At 41.6% G+C, this 13,993-nt stretch overlaps 1 protein-coding gene across 4 annotated transcripts in view; it reads left to right on the forward strand.

Annotated features, from left to right (window-relative positions):
* The window catches only part of LOC126518716 (uncharacterized), a 306,763-nt gene that overhangs the window by 185,911 nt on the left and 106,859 nt on the right, over positions 1–13,993 (forward strand). For all 4 annotated transcript variants that reach the window (XM_050168478.3, XM_050168490.3, XM_050168487.3 and 1 more), the window contains one exon: positions 3,969–4,135. In XM_050168478.3, the coding sequence (XP_050024435.1) occupies positions 3,969–4,135 (167 nt within the window). The remainder of the gene's footprint in view (positions 1–3,968; positions 4,136–13,993) is intronic.

A 13,993-nucleotide genomic window follows, 5' to 3' on the forward strand; every position in this document is an offset into this window, starting at 1 on the left:
TTTTCTCTTAACGCGACAGCGTTAAGGAGCTTGTATCGCAGAAAAGCTGGTGTCGGCGACGTTGGCTGTGAGCGAAAAATCCCGGAAGGCAATTCATATTGAAGCAAATGCCGAACCATGCACACCCAACCAATTTTCTACCACCAAAGTTGCTCATACCTTGTCTTTCATTCTTTACAAAGTTATTCCTCAGAATTTTGAGAAGGGCAGCCCACAAACAAATGTAATGGGAAAAAAACATCGACAGTGCATGTCCTTTATGTTAGCTCTTCTCAGACTGAAATATTAAAAGTGCGAAACAATAACAGGAGATCGATGCACGCAAGACGCCGCCTTTCTACCAGGAAGCTCGCCTTCGTGCATTGCGTTCGCAGCCAGCGTTTCCCGATAAACATTACGGTTACATAACCTGCAGTTGCCGGGAAACATTAAAAGCAGTAAATGGTCTTTGAACACTGTCATGTTCCGCCCTTAAAGGCGAAGCTTAAGCGTCCTCCAAATTTTTTAAACATGATTGTCTTTTTCTGAAATGAGAAAAGTGCAAACTCAATATACTGTAGTAATGGGGGACTTCAATGCAAAAGTGGGGGAAAAAGCAGGCGGGTGAACAGGCAATTGGCAACTACGGTGTCGATTCTAGAAATGCTAGAGGGGACATGCTGATAGAATTCGCAGAAAGGAATAAGCTGAGAATAATGAACACTTTTTTCAGAAACGTAGCAACAGAAAATGGACCTGGAAAAGCCCTAATGGTGAAACAAAAAATGAAATTGATTTCATACTTTCTGCTGATCCCAGCATAGTGCAGGATGTAGAAGTGATAGGTACGGTAAAGTGTAGTGATCATAGGTTAGTGAGGGCCAGGATTCACCTCAATTTGAACAGAGAGAGAGTAAAATTGGTCAAGAAAAAAAACAGGTCAACTTAGAGGCACTATTTAGGCTGTCAATTTAGGCTGGTACTTGCAAACAAATATGCAGCCATAGAACAGAGAGATGATGGTGATTACATAGAGGTAATGAATGAAACCATAACGAGGCTGGCTTCAGAGGCAGCAATTCAAGTGGGAGGCAAGTCACCAAGGCAACCAGTAGGCAAGCTGTCCCAAGTAACAAAGGACCTAATAAAGAAACGACAAAGAATGAAAGTGACCAACTCAAGAGATAAGATAGAATACGCGGTACTGTCAAAACTGATCAACAAGGCAAAAATAAGTGATATTCGAAACTATAACGTGAGAAAGGCTGAATAAGCCGTTAAAAATGGACGCAGCCTGACATCAGTGAGAAGGAAACTTGTCATGGGACAAACCAAGATATATGCACTGAAAGATTAGCAGGGTAATATCATCAGCAATGTCGAAGGTATTATAAAAGCAGCGGAAGAATTCTATACTGACCTTTACAGTACCCAGAGGACTCGGGAGCACTCTATTCGAAACAATAATGAACAGTATACAGAAACTCGTTCTATAACTAGAGATGAGGTCAGAAAGGCCTTGCAAGGCATGAAACGGGGAAAAGCGGCAGTAGAGGATGGAATAACAGTCGATTTAATCAAAGATGGAGGAGACATAATGCTAGGAAAACTGGCAGCTCTCTATACGAAGCATATATCAACTGCAAGGGTCCCAGAAAACTGAAAGAATGCAAACATTATACTAATCCACAAAAAAGTGAGACATTAAATAATTGAAAAATTATAGGCCCATTAGCTTACTCCCAGTATTATATAAAATATTTACCAAAATAATCTCCAGTAGGATAAGGTCAACACTGGAATTTAGTCAACCAAGGGAACAAGCTGGCTTCAGGAAGGGATACTCTACAATGGACCACATCCATGTCATTAATCAGGTTATCGAGAAATCTGCAGAGTACAATAAGCCTCTCTATATGGCTTTCATAGATTACGAAAAAGCATTTGATTCAGTAGAAATACCAGCAGTCATAGAGGCATTGCGTAATCAAGGAGTACAGACCGCTTACGTAAATACCATGGAAAATATATGGGAGATTCCACGGCTACCACAAGAAAAGTAGGGTGATACCTATAAAGAAAGGGGTCAGACAAGGAGACACAATCTCTCCAATGCTATTCACTGCATGCTTCGAAGAAGTATTCAAGCTATTAAACTGGGAAGGCTTAGGAGTAAAGATAGATGGCGAATACCTCAACAACCTTCGGTTTGCCGATGACATTGTTCTATTCAGCAACAATGCGGACAAGTTACAACAAATGATTGAGGACCTTAACAGGGAGAGTGTAAGAGTGGGGCTGAAGATTAATATGCAGAAGACAAAGATAATGATAAATAATCTGGCAAGGGAACAAGAGTTCAAGATCGTAAGTCAACCTCTAGAATCTGTGGAGGAGTACATTTACCTAGGTCAACTAATCACAGGGAACCTTGACCATGAGAAGGAAAATCACAGAAGAATAAAAATGGGTTGAATCGCGTACGGCAGACATCGTGAGCTCCTGACTGGGAGCTTACCATTATCATTGAAAAGGAAAGTATGCAATCAGTGCATTTTACCGGTGCTGACATACGGCGCAGAGACTTGAAGGCTGACAAAGAAGCTTGAGAACAAGTTAAGGACCGCGCAAAGAGCAATGGAACGAAGAATGCTAGGCATAACTTTAAGAGACAGAAAGAGAGCGGTTTGGATCAGAGAGCAAACGGGTGTAGACGATATTCTAGATGACATTAAGAGAAAAAAATGGTGCTGGGCAGGTCATGTAATGCGCAGACTAGATAACCGTTGGACCATTAGGGTGACAGAATGGGTACCAAGACAAGGGCAGCGCAGTAAGGATGGCAGAAGACTAGATGGTGCGACGAAATTAGGAAATTTGTGGGTGCTGGTCGGAATCGGTTGGCACAGGACAGGGGTAATCGGAGATTGCAGGGAGAGGCCTTCGTCCTGCAGTGGACATAAAATAGGCTGACGATGATGATGATGATGTCTTTTTAATGCCCACCTGCTGTGCTCTCAACTGAGTGGCAATATTAAAAATAAATAAAATAATAAATAAATAAAATTCCCGATTGCCAGAATTGGAGCATGCTACATTTTTTTTTCTTTGTTATAAGGTCAGGTGCATGTCATATTTGGGCACACACTGTTTTCTTGTGAACGCTTAAAAACTATGTGCATGGTAGATTCGAAGATGTGTTAGTCTGTAACTACTGCCAAATGAACCAGCAATGGATTTGGATGGTTTTTTTTGCCTTTTTTAATTCGATTGGCTAAACAATTCAATCAATCCCATTAGTCCAATGAAGGTCAAATTGATGGAAGTCAGCTGTAGCTGCCTTTCAGTGCCTCTAAGTGAAGAAGGCAGCATATGCATACCCTTTGTTTTTGTAACTGATGAAAAGTTGGATCATATTTCACCCAGTCTTTCAATTCCAACTGCCATATAATTCAGCCAACTGATAGATATCAATAGTAGTTTTGTTATTTGCTCTGTGGTGCAATATTGTTGTGGAGCACTTTTCTGCGTGTGCCACAAATTCAATAATCAGTGCCGGATTCCAAATGAGTTATAGAATAAAACTATTCCTAATCATGCTTTAAACGTGTGACAGCATGACATTAGCTAGGGTCTCACGCTGTGCATGAGGCACGAGTTCTTTGAATACTGGATCCAGGTTAGGTGGGGAGCACTGAGTAACAAAGGCCGAGTGCAGTGGACATTGGCTGGTTGTAAAGAAATCTCGTAGTCCAGCCACGTGGTTGTCTGAAAGCATTGTTACACTGGGGTCATTCATTGCCTTCCCAAGAATTTTCGTTTGTTGAGAGTCCCCTGTATGCTGTAAAGCTAGAGGGACACGCTTTTAAGTCTGCTTTGCTCTGAGGTTCCTCACAGACCTCGAGGCATCGACTGGGGTCCTGGCACAAATTTTTTTTTTTAGTATCAGAAATGTTTTTTTTTTTTACTTTGTTGCTCTACCTTTGCAGCACCCTGAGTGATGGCTATGAGTCTGACTCAACACTGATTCGCAAGACTGGCAGCCGGATGAACCACCTGGACTCTCGTCAGCAGCGGGAGTGGTACAAGGCAGTACAGCGTGGAGAAGACATACCACTCGAAGGTCTGGGAAAACCAGCGCCCCAGAAGCCACCAGGTACGAATACATTGATAGGCCAAGGGGATATGCACGGCTAAGGCTTAAATGAATTTTGCTTACATTTAAATGCAGTTCCTTCATTCAATTGTGTTTATAAACATGGGCTGTAAGCCTGATTTCTTGCCAGAAAGTCTGTCTGAAAAATGCAGTTACTGTCAGAGCCATGCAGTGAACGCCTTGGCACCCTAAATAATGACCTTAGTGGGGAGAGCATCTCAGCTGTTTGTAGAAGTGTGGATAAGACTTCACAATGGTACGTAATTTTTTACTGTCACATGTCAGTGTTAATATGCTAAAAAATATTGAGAGGCTCTTAACTCATTTACATTTTGAGATTTAAATTCAGAAATAGGTGTAGGGTTTTAAATTTCTGCCTCTTATCTCTACGTAGGTTTTCCTTTAGATGTTTGTGCTTGTTCAGTTGTTCACGTGTATGGTGCTGAGGCGTGCTCCCTTAAAGGCTACAGAATACAGGGCCAACTTTTCCCTTCTTGTAAACAACCAATTCTCTCTCTTTGGTGCAATTAGAGGGCAAGGAATATGTAAATTATGGATGTATATTTTGCTTCTGCAGATAAACTGCAACTCTTGAGGCCTACATCTCATAGAGGGTGGAATCGGCATTTCAGTTTCTCTTTTAGGCATGTTGTTTCGCTGACATGTGACCTTGCTGAAAGGGGCCAACAAACATAAAGCAAGGGTCATTAAAGTCCTCGGGTTTTTCTCTTCTTTTTTTTTTTTTTTTCAGAGTTAAAAGTAGCCTTCTAGGTGAGGGATAGAGCAAATTTTGCCAGTGTGGTTTCTTTGCTCTTGGATAAGGCTGAACTTGAAGGATGCTGGTCACTGCATTGTGAAAAACAGTACTGACAGTAATGGGTTTGGCATTTCGGTTTACTTCTATGCAATTACTCTTCTGTTCTTGGGGGCTTTGTTTAAATAGTTCTCGCAAAGGATGTGCCTCAGTCATTTACGCCATCAAAAGCAGCCTGGTTTAATTAAAATAGGGGCATTGTGGCAGTCGTTTCTTTTTTCTAAAGCTTGTGTTACTGTTCCCTGGGGCAAACAGGCATGTGGCAAGTGTGCATAAAGGCTGACAACACAACTTCTTTTTTTAGATCTATTCATGCAGTCTTGAAAGGGAACATGGCTGATTTTTAGTTTAGCAATGCCTGGTTAGCTACAGCAAAGCATTATAAGTGGCACTAGCATTGTGCAAGGCTGAGCTGAGCACGTGATTGGATATAAACACCTCAATGGTCTTTTTCAGGTTTGGGCTTTCACTTGTGCCAATAAAGAATGGTTCACACCTGAAAGGGATGTACAATACTCAAAGAATGAAATGCCATAATTCGAGTGCATAGTCTTCTCTATATTTCTGCACTGTCTGCTAATGTTCTGAGGGAATGTTAACGTAAAAATAATTTATCGTGACAAATGTGAGATCGTGTGAGCTTTTCACATCTTTACCGCAGCCCATTGCTTTACCATAGCACAAAAAGCACCAAAAAAGCACGAGGTGAAGTTTCGCATTCCATTCATTGAGAACTGTACACAGAGCAACCATGTTTTTGTGTGAATGTATTACATGCTTTAAAGATGTTAAAGCAAGATAAAATGTGTGCCCTTTGCTGTACACAGCCCTTTGAATGTGCAGAGCAGTGTGGTTTTACCTGGAGGACCCACAGAATGTGGTCTGGGCTGCTGTCCCCTCTGACACTGGAATGAGCCCCAGTGATGAAAGCAGCACTAACATTGGGTGCTCGGTGTGACTAACTGACTAGGTGATGCAGAAGTGGGTCTGTTTGCACAAATAATTGCAATTGCACACGCGTGCCACTGTGCTGATGACATAGTGCAACAGAATTCAAAATCATGGGATACATGTTACACTGGAATTGTGACTTCTGGTTATGGAGCTCTGCATTCTCTATGATTTCAGCATTGTTTGCGCTAACATGGGGGTTGCCATTTCAGCAACATCTGAGCAGCAGTCGAGTTGCCTCTGCCTGGTGTAAGGGCTGCATGCTTTTTTCTTTAACTTGCAAAATTGCGGGGCAACTTGTTAGACTGTGCTCGTGCCGCGCATGCATTTCTCACCATGATGTCATGTTGTGCTGCATCTGGCACAAGTGTCAGTCATTGGTTTCACTACATAAATGTAGTTTAACACATTTCAGACATTGCTTTTGACAAAATACTGTGTTGCACATGTTTGTGCAGTTGGGCCCACGTCACGTTTTCCCATGATTTCCTTAGTGATGGTTTGGGCGTGTGCAACCTGTCTCTGTGGCTGCACATGTTTTGTGTGCATTGTTCCCCTTGTGCTTCTTTTAGCTGTGGTGCAGAGTTTTGCCTCGCTATCTGCAGTAGTGAGAAAAACAATTTGTCAGTCACTCATTCGTTTCCTTTGAGTTGCTCTCACTGGGGGCACTGTTTGGTACTGAGAACAATAGTGCACTCTGTGGCCGTACCAATTTTGTGCCGCAGGGGAGTTCACTGTGCCTACGGTAAAGTCTCATGTCGATCAACACTAGCACAGCCTTGCTTATGAAAAGCAGACTAGACAGCAAGGTACTGCTGTGATAGTTCTACCCATCAAATTTCACCCAAAGATGCAGAGGAAATAAGGGACTGGCTTTTAAACAGTGTTCATTATTTTTTCATGCTGTAAATAGTGATGCAAAACATTTGTGCACACCTCTCGCTCCTTATGTGTGGTCCACTCTTCTCTCAAATTAGCTTCCTCAACCATCTTGTTGCCTGGTGTATGGGCGTTGTGCCATTCCAACCTTGTTCTCCCTCTATCTACACGTGGCTGTGGTGCTCTTGCTGTTTCCTCAAGTCGCACCTGTTTTCACTCGCAGCTCATGCCACATTTTGGTGTATATATGCCAGAGGTGACATTACACTGTATATATACCATATATGACATGACATTGCATTAGGCAGACAGCTGTTTTAAGTGATGCTCCAGCCAGCTGTTATGTTTGGTTGGGTAAGGGGGCAGAACAGCTAAACTCTCAAAGTTGGACCAGCTTACCTTGATCCCTTAATGCCAAGCTACTGTAAATACTTGGTTGTTTGCAGGCTGGTGTCTGTTGCAAACTTTATGACGTTCTCTGCCAGGTGTTTTCTTTTTTTTTTCGTCTTTTTTTTTAGATTATACAAAATTTTTAGAAACCACCTGTGGCAGATAGCATAATTCTAGTCATTTAGCTGGATTACTCAGAGATGGACATTACTTGCATTATAAATCAAAATGCATAATTGAGTAATTAAAAATGCAGGTATTAACTTTTTATTAATTACTTATCAGCACATATTGCAATTTACAAATTGCAGCCGGTGAGTTTGCAAGGCATATCCATTTGGAACAAATTTTCAGGATGATGCCAGTTTCAAGATATTCATTCCCAAAAGGTGTGATGAAATACATGGGCATTCCAGTCACTTTTATGCTTCAATGCATAAAACAGTGTTTTGTGAACAATAGGACACCTTTTGTGATGGCTTAATGGCTATGGCATTGCGCTGCTCAGCATGAGATCATGGGATCGAATCCCGGCTGCTGCGGCCCCATTTTAATGGAAGTGAAATGCAAAAACGCCTGTGTTCTGTATATCGGGGGCATGTTAAAGGTCCCCAAGTGATCAAAATTTACAGAGTCGGCCATAACAGCGTGCGTCATAATCGGATCGTTGTTTTGGCACATAAAACCCCAGAATTGATGTTAAACAATTGTGGATTTTTACCGCAAGTTTCAGGGCACATATCTCGAAAACCGTGCAATCGTTACAATTTGTTTTAAGTGTACATGCCTTGCAAATTCAGTGGCTACAATTAGTAAATTGCAATATGTGCCGTAAATAAATTTTTGTTCATTGGTCTGCTATGCATTTAGATTTCTCGTGCAAGTAATGTCCGGCACTTCGAGTAATCAAACTCGAGGGCACAATCATGCTATCTGCCTCAAGATTTTTTAAAATTCTGTTGGTCTAAAAAAAAAACACCTTGTATACTAGTCATACACTGCTTATGTGGATAGGCATAATCTTTTGCAAGTGTCGCCCTTCTCCTTAACACATTCTTTAAAACATCATAACCAGTTGTAAGAGATTTTTCTTTATGGTTGTCACATTTACTCTAAACATATAATGCAGTCCACTTTAGACTTGTTTATGCACCTTAAAATGACATTAGATAGTAGTTTTGGGGAATTCATCTGAGCTCTAGGTAATATTTGTTGCTGCACATTGTGCACTACGCCATGCGTCTGATTTCTTCTTTGTCAAAGAACCTGTGGCCCTCATTAACATGGTGGTTGCCCATTATTTACTGAAATTGCAGTCGGAAAACTGCATTAGAATTGTCACTTTGCTCTTGTCTTTTACTATCAACAGTTAGGTATTAAATGGGCAAGCTAACTCTAACAGGTAACACCACTGCACTTTTGAAGCAATGATAAAAGAACCTATTTATTGTGAGGCTGCCAAGTTTGCTTGTGAACCTTCTTAGCATCGCTATGACAGAAGCACAATAAAAGTTAAGAAACTACTTGCTCCTTCTACCGTACATGTGGGGAAAGGGATGTGGGAGTGTAAAAGAGAGAGATATATAGGTTAATCATGTGCCCTAGACAAGGCACAGATGTATCTATAGTCACAACTCAAGTTTGGCGCCGTCAAATATGGAAGAAACACTTAAAGGGGCCATGAAACACTTTTTGGACATAGTAAGAAAATGTTGCCCGTCTGTGCAAGAGGCTCCTGTGAACATGCGAGCCAAATATTATTACATTGCATGCTGCCGGCACTGTGCAATATTGTGTCTAAAACAGTGAAAAATAATTTGCTCTCTCTTCTGCCATGTTGTTATGCAGCGTCATAACAACATTGCGTTATGCAGCTATTATACAGCTATTGTCAGATTTCATGGTCACAAGAACATTCTCACTAATACATTATTGCTAATTTTGAGTTAAGTAAAAGGAGCACATATATGTCTGCAATTGCAAAATGACAGAAAACTAATTTCATCTTTGCACTGTCAGTCTATGACAGTTGCACCTAACTGCATCTGCTGCACGTGGCCTCCAAAATAGCAGTGGTGTGCTGCACAGCGTAGTCTACCGTCGTTGCCAAGGGGTGCCGTGACGAGTCCTTCCACTGCCAAGACGCTCAACTTTTGGGTGGGATTTTGCTCCCATGGCTTCTCCCCCATGTAACTCCCAGCATGCTAGTGGAGACCAAAAGAGAGAGAAAGCCGTCTATCAGTGCGATAAAATATCCACTTAAAGGATTCACAAATCTTTTTGTGGCTTTAGATGACGTCCTTTAATAGTGGGGCCATTCTATGATTAAAGTGTTTCAGGGCCCCTTTAAGCTGCAGAGGGGCTGATGAGGCATGAGGCCAGTCTCCCAAGACTTTATCTTTGGTAAAGGGTTGATTGTCTACTCTGTCCAAAACGTTTGAAAGTCCCAGGACTTTAGTTTCAGTAAAGGGCCAATTGTGTAGTTGGTTCAAAGCTTCTGAATGTCCCAGGACTTTAGCTTTGATAAAAGACCACTTGTCTAGTCTGTGGCTGTCAAAACTTGTGAAATATAAGCAACTGGTGTCTGCATAATTGTAAACAAGCAAGACAAAATGATTATAACAATCAAGAAAAAGACATAAAGGAACAGTTACATGATTCACCATTGAATGCCTGCCAGACACGAAGTTAAAGCTTCTGTGAGCAGAACAACAATCACTGTATTACAAGTCTCAGCATCAAGGTTTCGCATGCCTTCAGTATCCTAATGACTCCAGTCGAGACACCGACTCGGGTAGCATAAGTCTCCATACCTGCTTTGCACCATGGCATGTACAAAGTGTACAGGCACAGCCTCGGCTGTTTTGTCCATAGCCACAATGCATAACCACTCAGATAAAAGCGTGCACTGATGATGATCAAATGAATAAGTTTTAAATTTTCATGCTTGTGTTTTCTTGCGAATATGAAATAGACCGCATATTTGATGTGTCTAGCCATGCTGGCAGGAAGCCAGGCAATGGCACCTGGCTTTCATAATGAAGCTGACGTTTTGCATGAAGCCAGCCCTTACTAAACATTGGCTCAGCAGCCTAAATTTTGTACTTCAGAACTGCTGCTGAATTGATTGTCAAGCATTCACAGCATACACAAATGACCACCTAACCGCCGCAGAATCTCAGTGTTTTTGGCATTCTGCTGCCGAACACGAGGTCGCAGATTCGATTCCCAGCCACAGCAGCCACATTCTCTGAACTAATTTTGAGCACCTGGGGTATGTGCACCTAAATCGAAGTATTCAAGCATTTTTCCATTTTGATGAGGGAGAAACACAAAAATGCTTGTGTACTTCGATTTAGGTGCACATAAAATAATCGAAGGGGGTCAAAATTAGTCTGGAGCGCTTCACGACAGTGTCTCTCATAATGTGAAGTACAGTTTCAGGATGTTAAGCCCAACAATTTCATTTTTCATTCGCACACACGTTTGAGGACATGATAGGTTTCTTCCACTGTTTGTTTCAGTCATTTACATATGATACCTGCTGAACCAAGAGTGTAAAAGGACGGGCTAATTTAAATTCGAATATGCACTTTCTGCTATGTCATAATGATATGGCAGTTATTTAAAAACAAAACAGCAGAAAGGGGATGCAAGCACAAGTGTCTGGCACATTCTTTGTTTGTCAGCCTCCCTTTTCAGCTCGATTTTGTTTTGGAAGGGCTCAAATATTGAACTCACACTGATTTATTTGTTGCCTAAATGATGTTATGCTTGCTGTAGAAGTTCATCACTTCACTAGCCATGTATCTCTGCTTGTCATCATACTAGTTGCAACATTTTATATTCACTGAAGCATTCTGAACAGACATTGCAAATGGAGTAGGGTGTAGAGCAGCCTTAACTATGAAACGCTTTGCATTAGTAAATAAGTATTCAGAAATCGTGTATGGCAAGTGCACTTCCCTCTCAGATAAACACAAAGGGACTTCTGGCATCTTTGTCTTGTTATTTTATGGCACTTTGACCATGCTACAAAGCTGTGGAAGACAGTGTTTAGTCTATATTTTAAGGAAAACAGGTTGTCATTGCAAGAATCAGCCTTCATTGCACGTTTTAGAGGTGGCTTCGCCTCATAGTAAGCCTTAGTCTCTTCTGATTTATGTGGTTGCTGTAGCACTGCCAGACATTCTGGAATGATTGGATGAAGGTTGGCTATATGCATCAGTTCACCAGACCAGTAGATCACCTTGACAGAAGTGCACCAACTTTGTCAGAACCTGGAACTATTCAGTATCAGGGAATTTGTCTTTACAAAGTTTCTTTTAAACAGGCTTCCCTACAATACCGTCCATTAAAGGGGCCCTGAACCACTTTTTATCGAAGTGGAGAAAGGCATTTGAAGAGAAAGTAGGCTATTTCAGAAACACTTTGCCACAAAAAGTACTTCAATGCGTTCAGCAAAAGCGGAGTTGTTGGCAGTCAAAGACGGCCTCCGCTGTGCTCCGATTCCTTCTTCAAAGCCTTGCTCTGCAAAGGCAACGGCGCAGTGGGGCATACCCACAATGCTCCGCCTTCTAAGTGTCACCGTGGCACACAGTTCAAATTTCATTTTTGGTATTAACGTAGATGCCACGACTTCTATCTTTGGTGCCCACGACACACTAAACATAAGCCAAGCGCAGTTGTCCTCGGTGAACCGCAGTACGCTTAGCCACTGGACTCGTGGTGTCACCCTGCGGCAGCTGCGGTATCTACACTGTGTAGCCAACCACAACTTGATGTCTGCTATCGGCCAATAGTAGCCGACCAAGGGAATGATGAAATAGTGTGTCCGATGACGAAATATTGCGTCTAGAAGAGAGTGAGGACAGGGCCTTCTGTTGAAAAGAGACTGTTTGAGAGAAAGGTGACTTTGCGATTTGCTTGCGTGCTCCACACACTGCGTACGACAGCAAAACTTGGCTGTCATGTTCACAGCAGCATATACTATCCATAGACTATGTTGTTTCACCAAGCTCGAAGAGTGGTTCAGGGCCACTTTAAAGGGTGAACTCCATTTGCCGTATTTACTTGCATAATGATCGCACTCATGTAATGATCGCACCCCTGAATTTTCTCGCCAGAATTATATTTTTTTCTTTCCTGTGTAATGATCACACCCCGAACTTGCCACAACAATATGTCATGTGCCAAGTCTAGGTAATGATGATCGTGCTTACCATCTGTCGAATGCTGTCGAATGCTACGCGAACGACTCTTCATGACATACCAAGGGGTCTGCACGCACCAAACATTCTTAAGCAGATGCCCCATTTTATTCCTTTCATCACTTTCTGCACTTCATGAAAAAAAAAAAAAACGCTACAACCAAACTTGTCTTGGCTTTATTATTTGTAGGCTTAGTAATGGTTGTGGTCAACAACAACAAAAAAGGCGCCAACAAAAAAGTGCTGTCGCTGCAATGCCTTACTTGTAGAAATCCAGCCAAGAGCCATCTTGTTTACAAAAGGGAAGAAAAAGATGTTTAATTAGGTAAAAAGGAAAGAAGAAAACAAAGAAATGAAATGAAATATCCCTGAAGAGTTGTGGGGCTTTCAGGACATTTAAGGAAAGAGCTGGCAATATTTTGAGCGAAACTATATTAGATTTCCTGCGGCATGTACAGGTATAAGGTTTGACTGTGACGTTCAGGACAGCATTGATATGCAACTAAGCAAGCTTAATAACCATTTTCAAAAAGTTTTGCAGAGAGTCCTTAAGTAATATTTGTCTGTACGTATGGAAGTTGGAACATCGTCAAAGAGATCTTGTTGCTCTTTAAGGGCACTACTCAACACTGCACTTTATATTGAGCTTGACGCACATGGACATATATAAAACATACCAAAATTACATTACAATCGGGCATGCATTAAGACATGGCACCACTGCAGTTGATTATCAAGAACAGTTATGACTTGTTTTGATAACTTCATGGTCATAGCACTGTTTTTTTATCTCCAGCAGCTTATTCCTCATGAATTTCTTGGTTTAGATGCCATGATTGAGTGTGAACTGTGAACAAGGAAAGCTTGCTTACGTGGGAAACAGCTCAGTTTAGTTCATGGAAAGAGGCATAGCCATACAATTTTTCCCAAGGCTGTTTTATAGTGCTACCACAATTGAACAGGAGGATATAAATGTGGCGTACATAAATGCAATTAAATTTTTTTCGTAGGTTCAGGAGACAGTCACATCCAGATATTTATACGAGCACACTCAAAAACATTACGAGCATTTGTTCCAGGGAAAGGCTTGATTCCTGCACAATTTGTATCTGCAGCCAGTGAAACCATGTGGCACATTGTGAGTCATACTGGGTGTTTCAGCTAACTTGCACCAAGCCTTAGAAAATCCGTGTGTGTGCTATGAGAATGCAACGAGCTTCGTATTGTTCACTGTTCTTTTCAGCAACTCAACGTATTTTTACTCTGAGCTCAGGTCATTAGCTAACAATAATTAACTGACTTGTAAAGTGTAGATTTAAACATAAAATCTTTCATGGTGAGTAGAGCCTACTGGCGTATCCAAGTAATTTCCTTCCGTGAAAAGAATTGCTATGATTTGGATTTTACAACGCTGCAAGGAAGGTGTGTGAGATTTGAAAACATACCATGTGACCAGGCGCTGGTGCACAGCAATATTAGTGCCCTCAAACATGCTGCCAACAAATGATCGACTCTGCATGCAGACCCAACACATTAATAGGCCACAAGCAAAAATGAGATGCAATGGCTACATCCATCATCTGCGATGCATCGCCATCCTGCTTCAAAGCCTTC

This window comes from Dermacentor andersoni, chromosome 1 (assembly GCF_023375885.2).
Source record: "Dermacentor andersoni chromosome 1, qqDerAnde1_hic_scaffold, whole genome shotgun sequence".
NCBI classification, from domain to species: Eukaryota; Metazoa; Arthropoda; class Arachnida; order Ixodida; family Ixodidae; genus Dermacentor; species Dermacentor andersoni.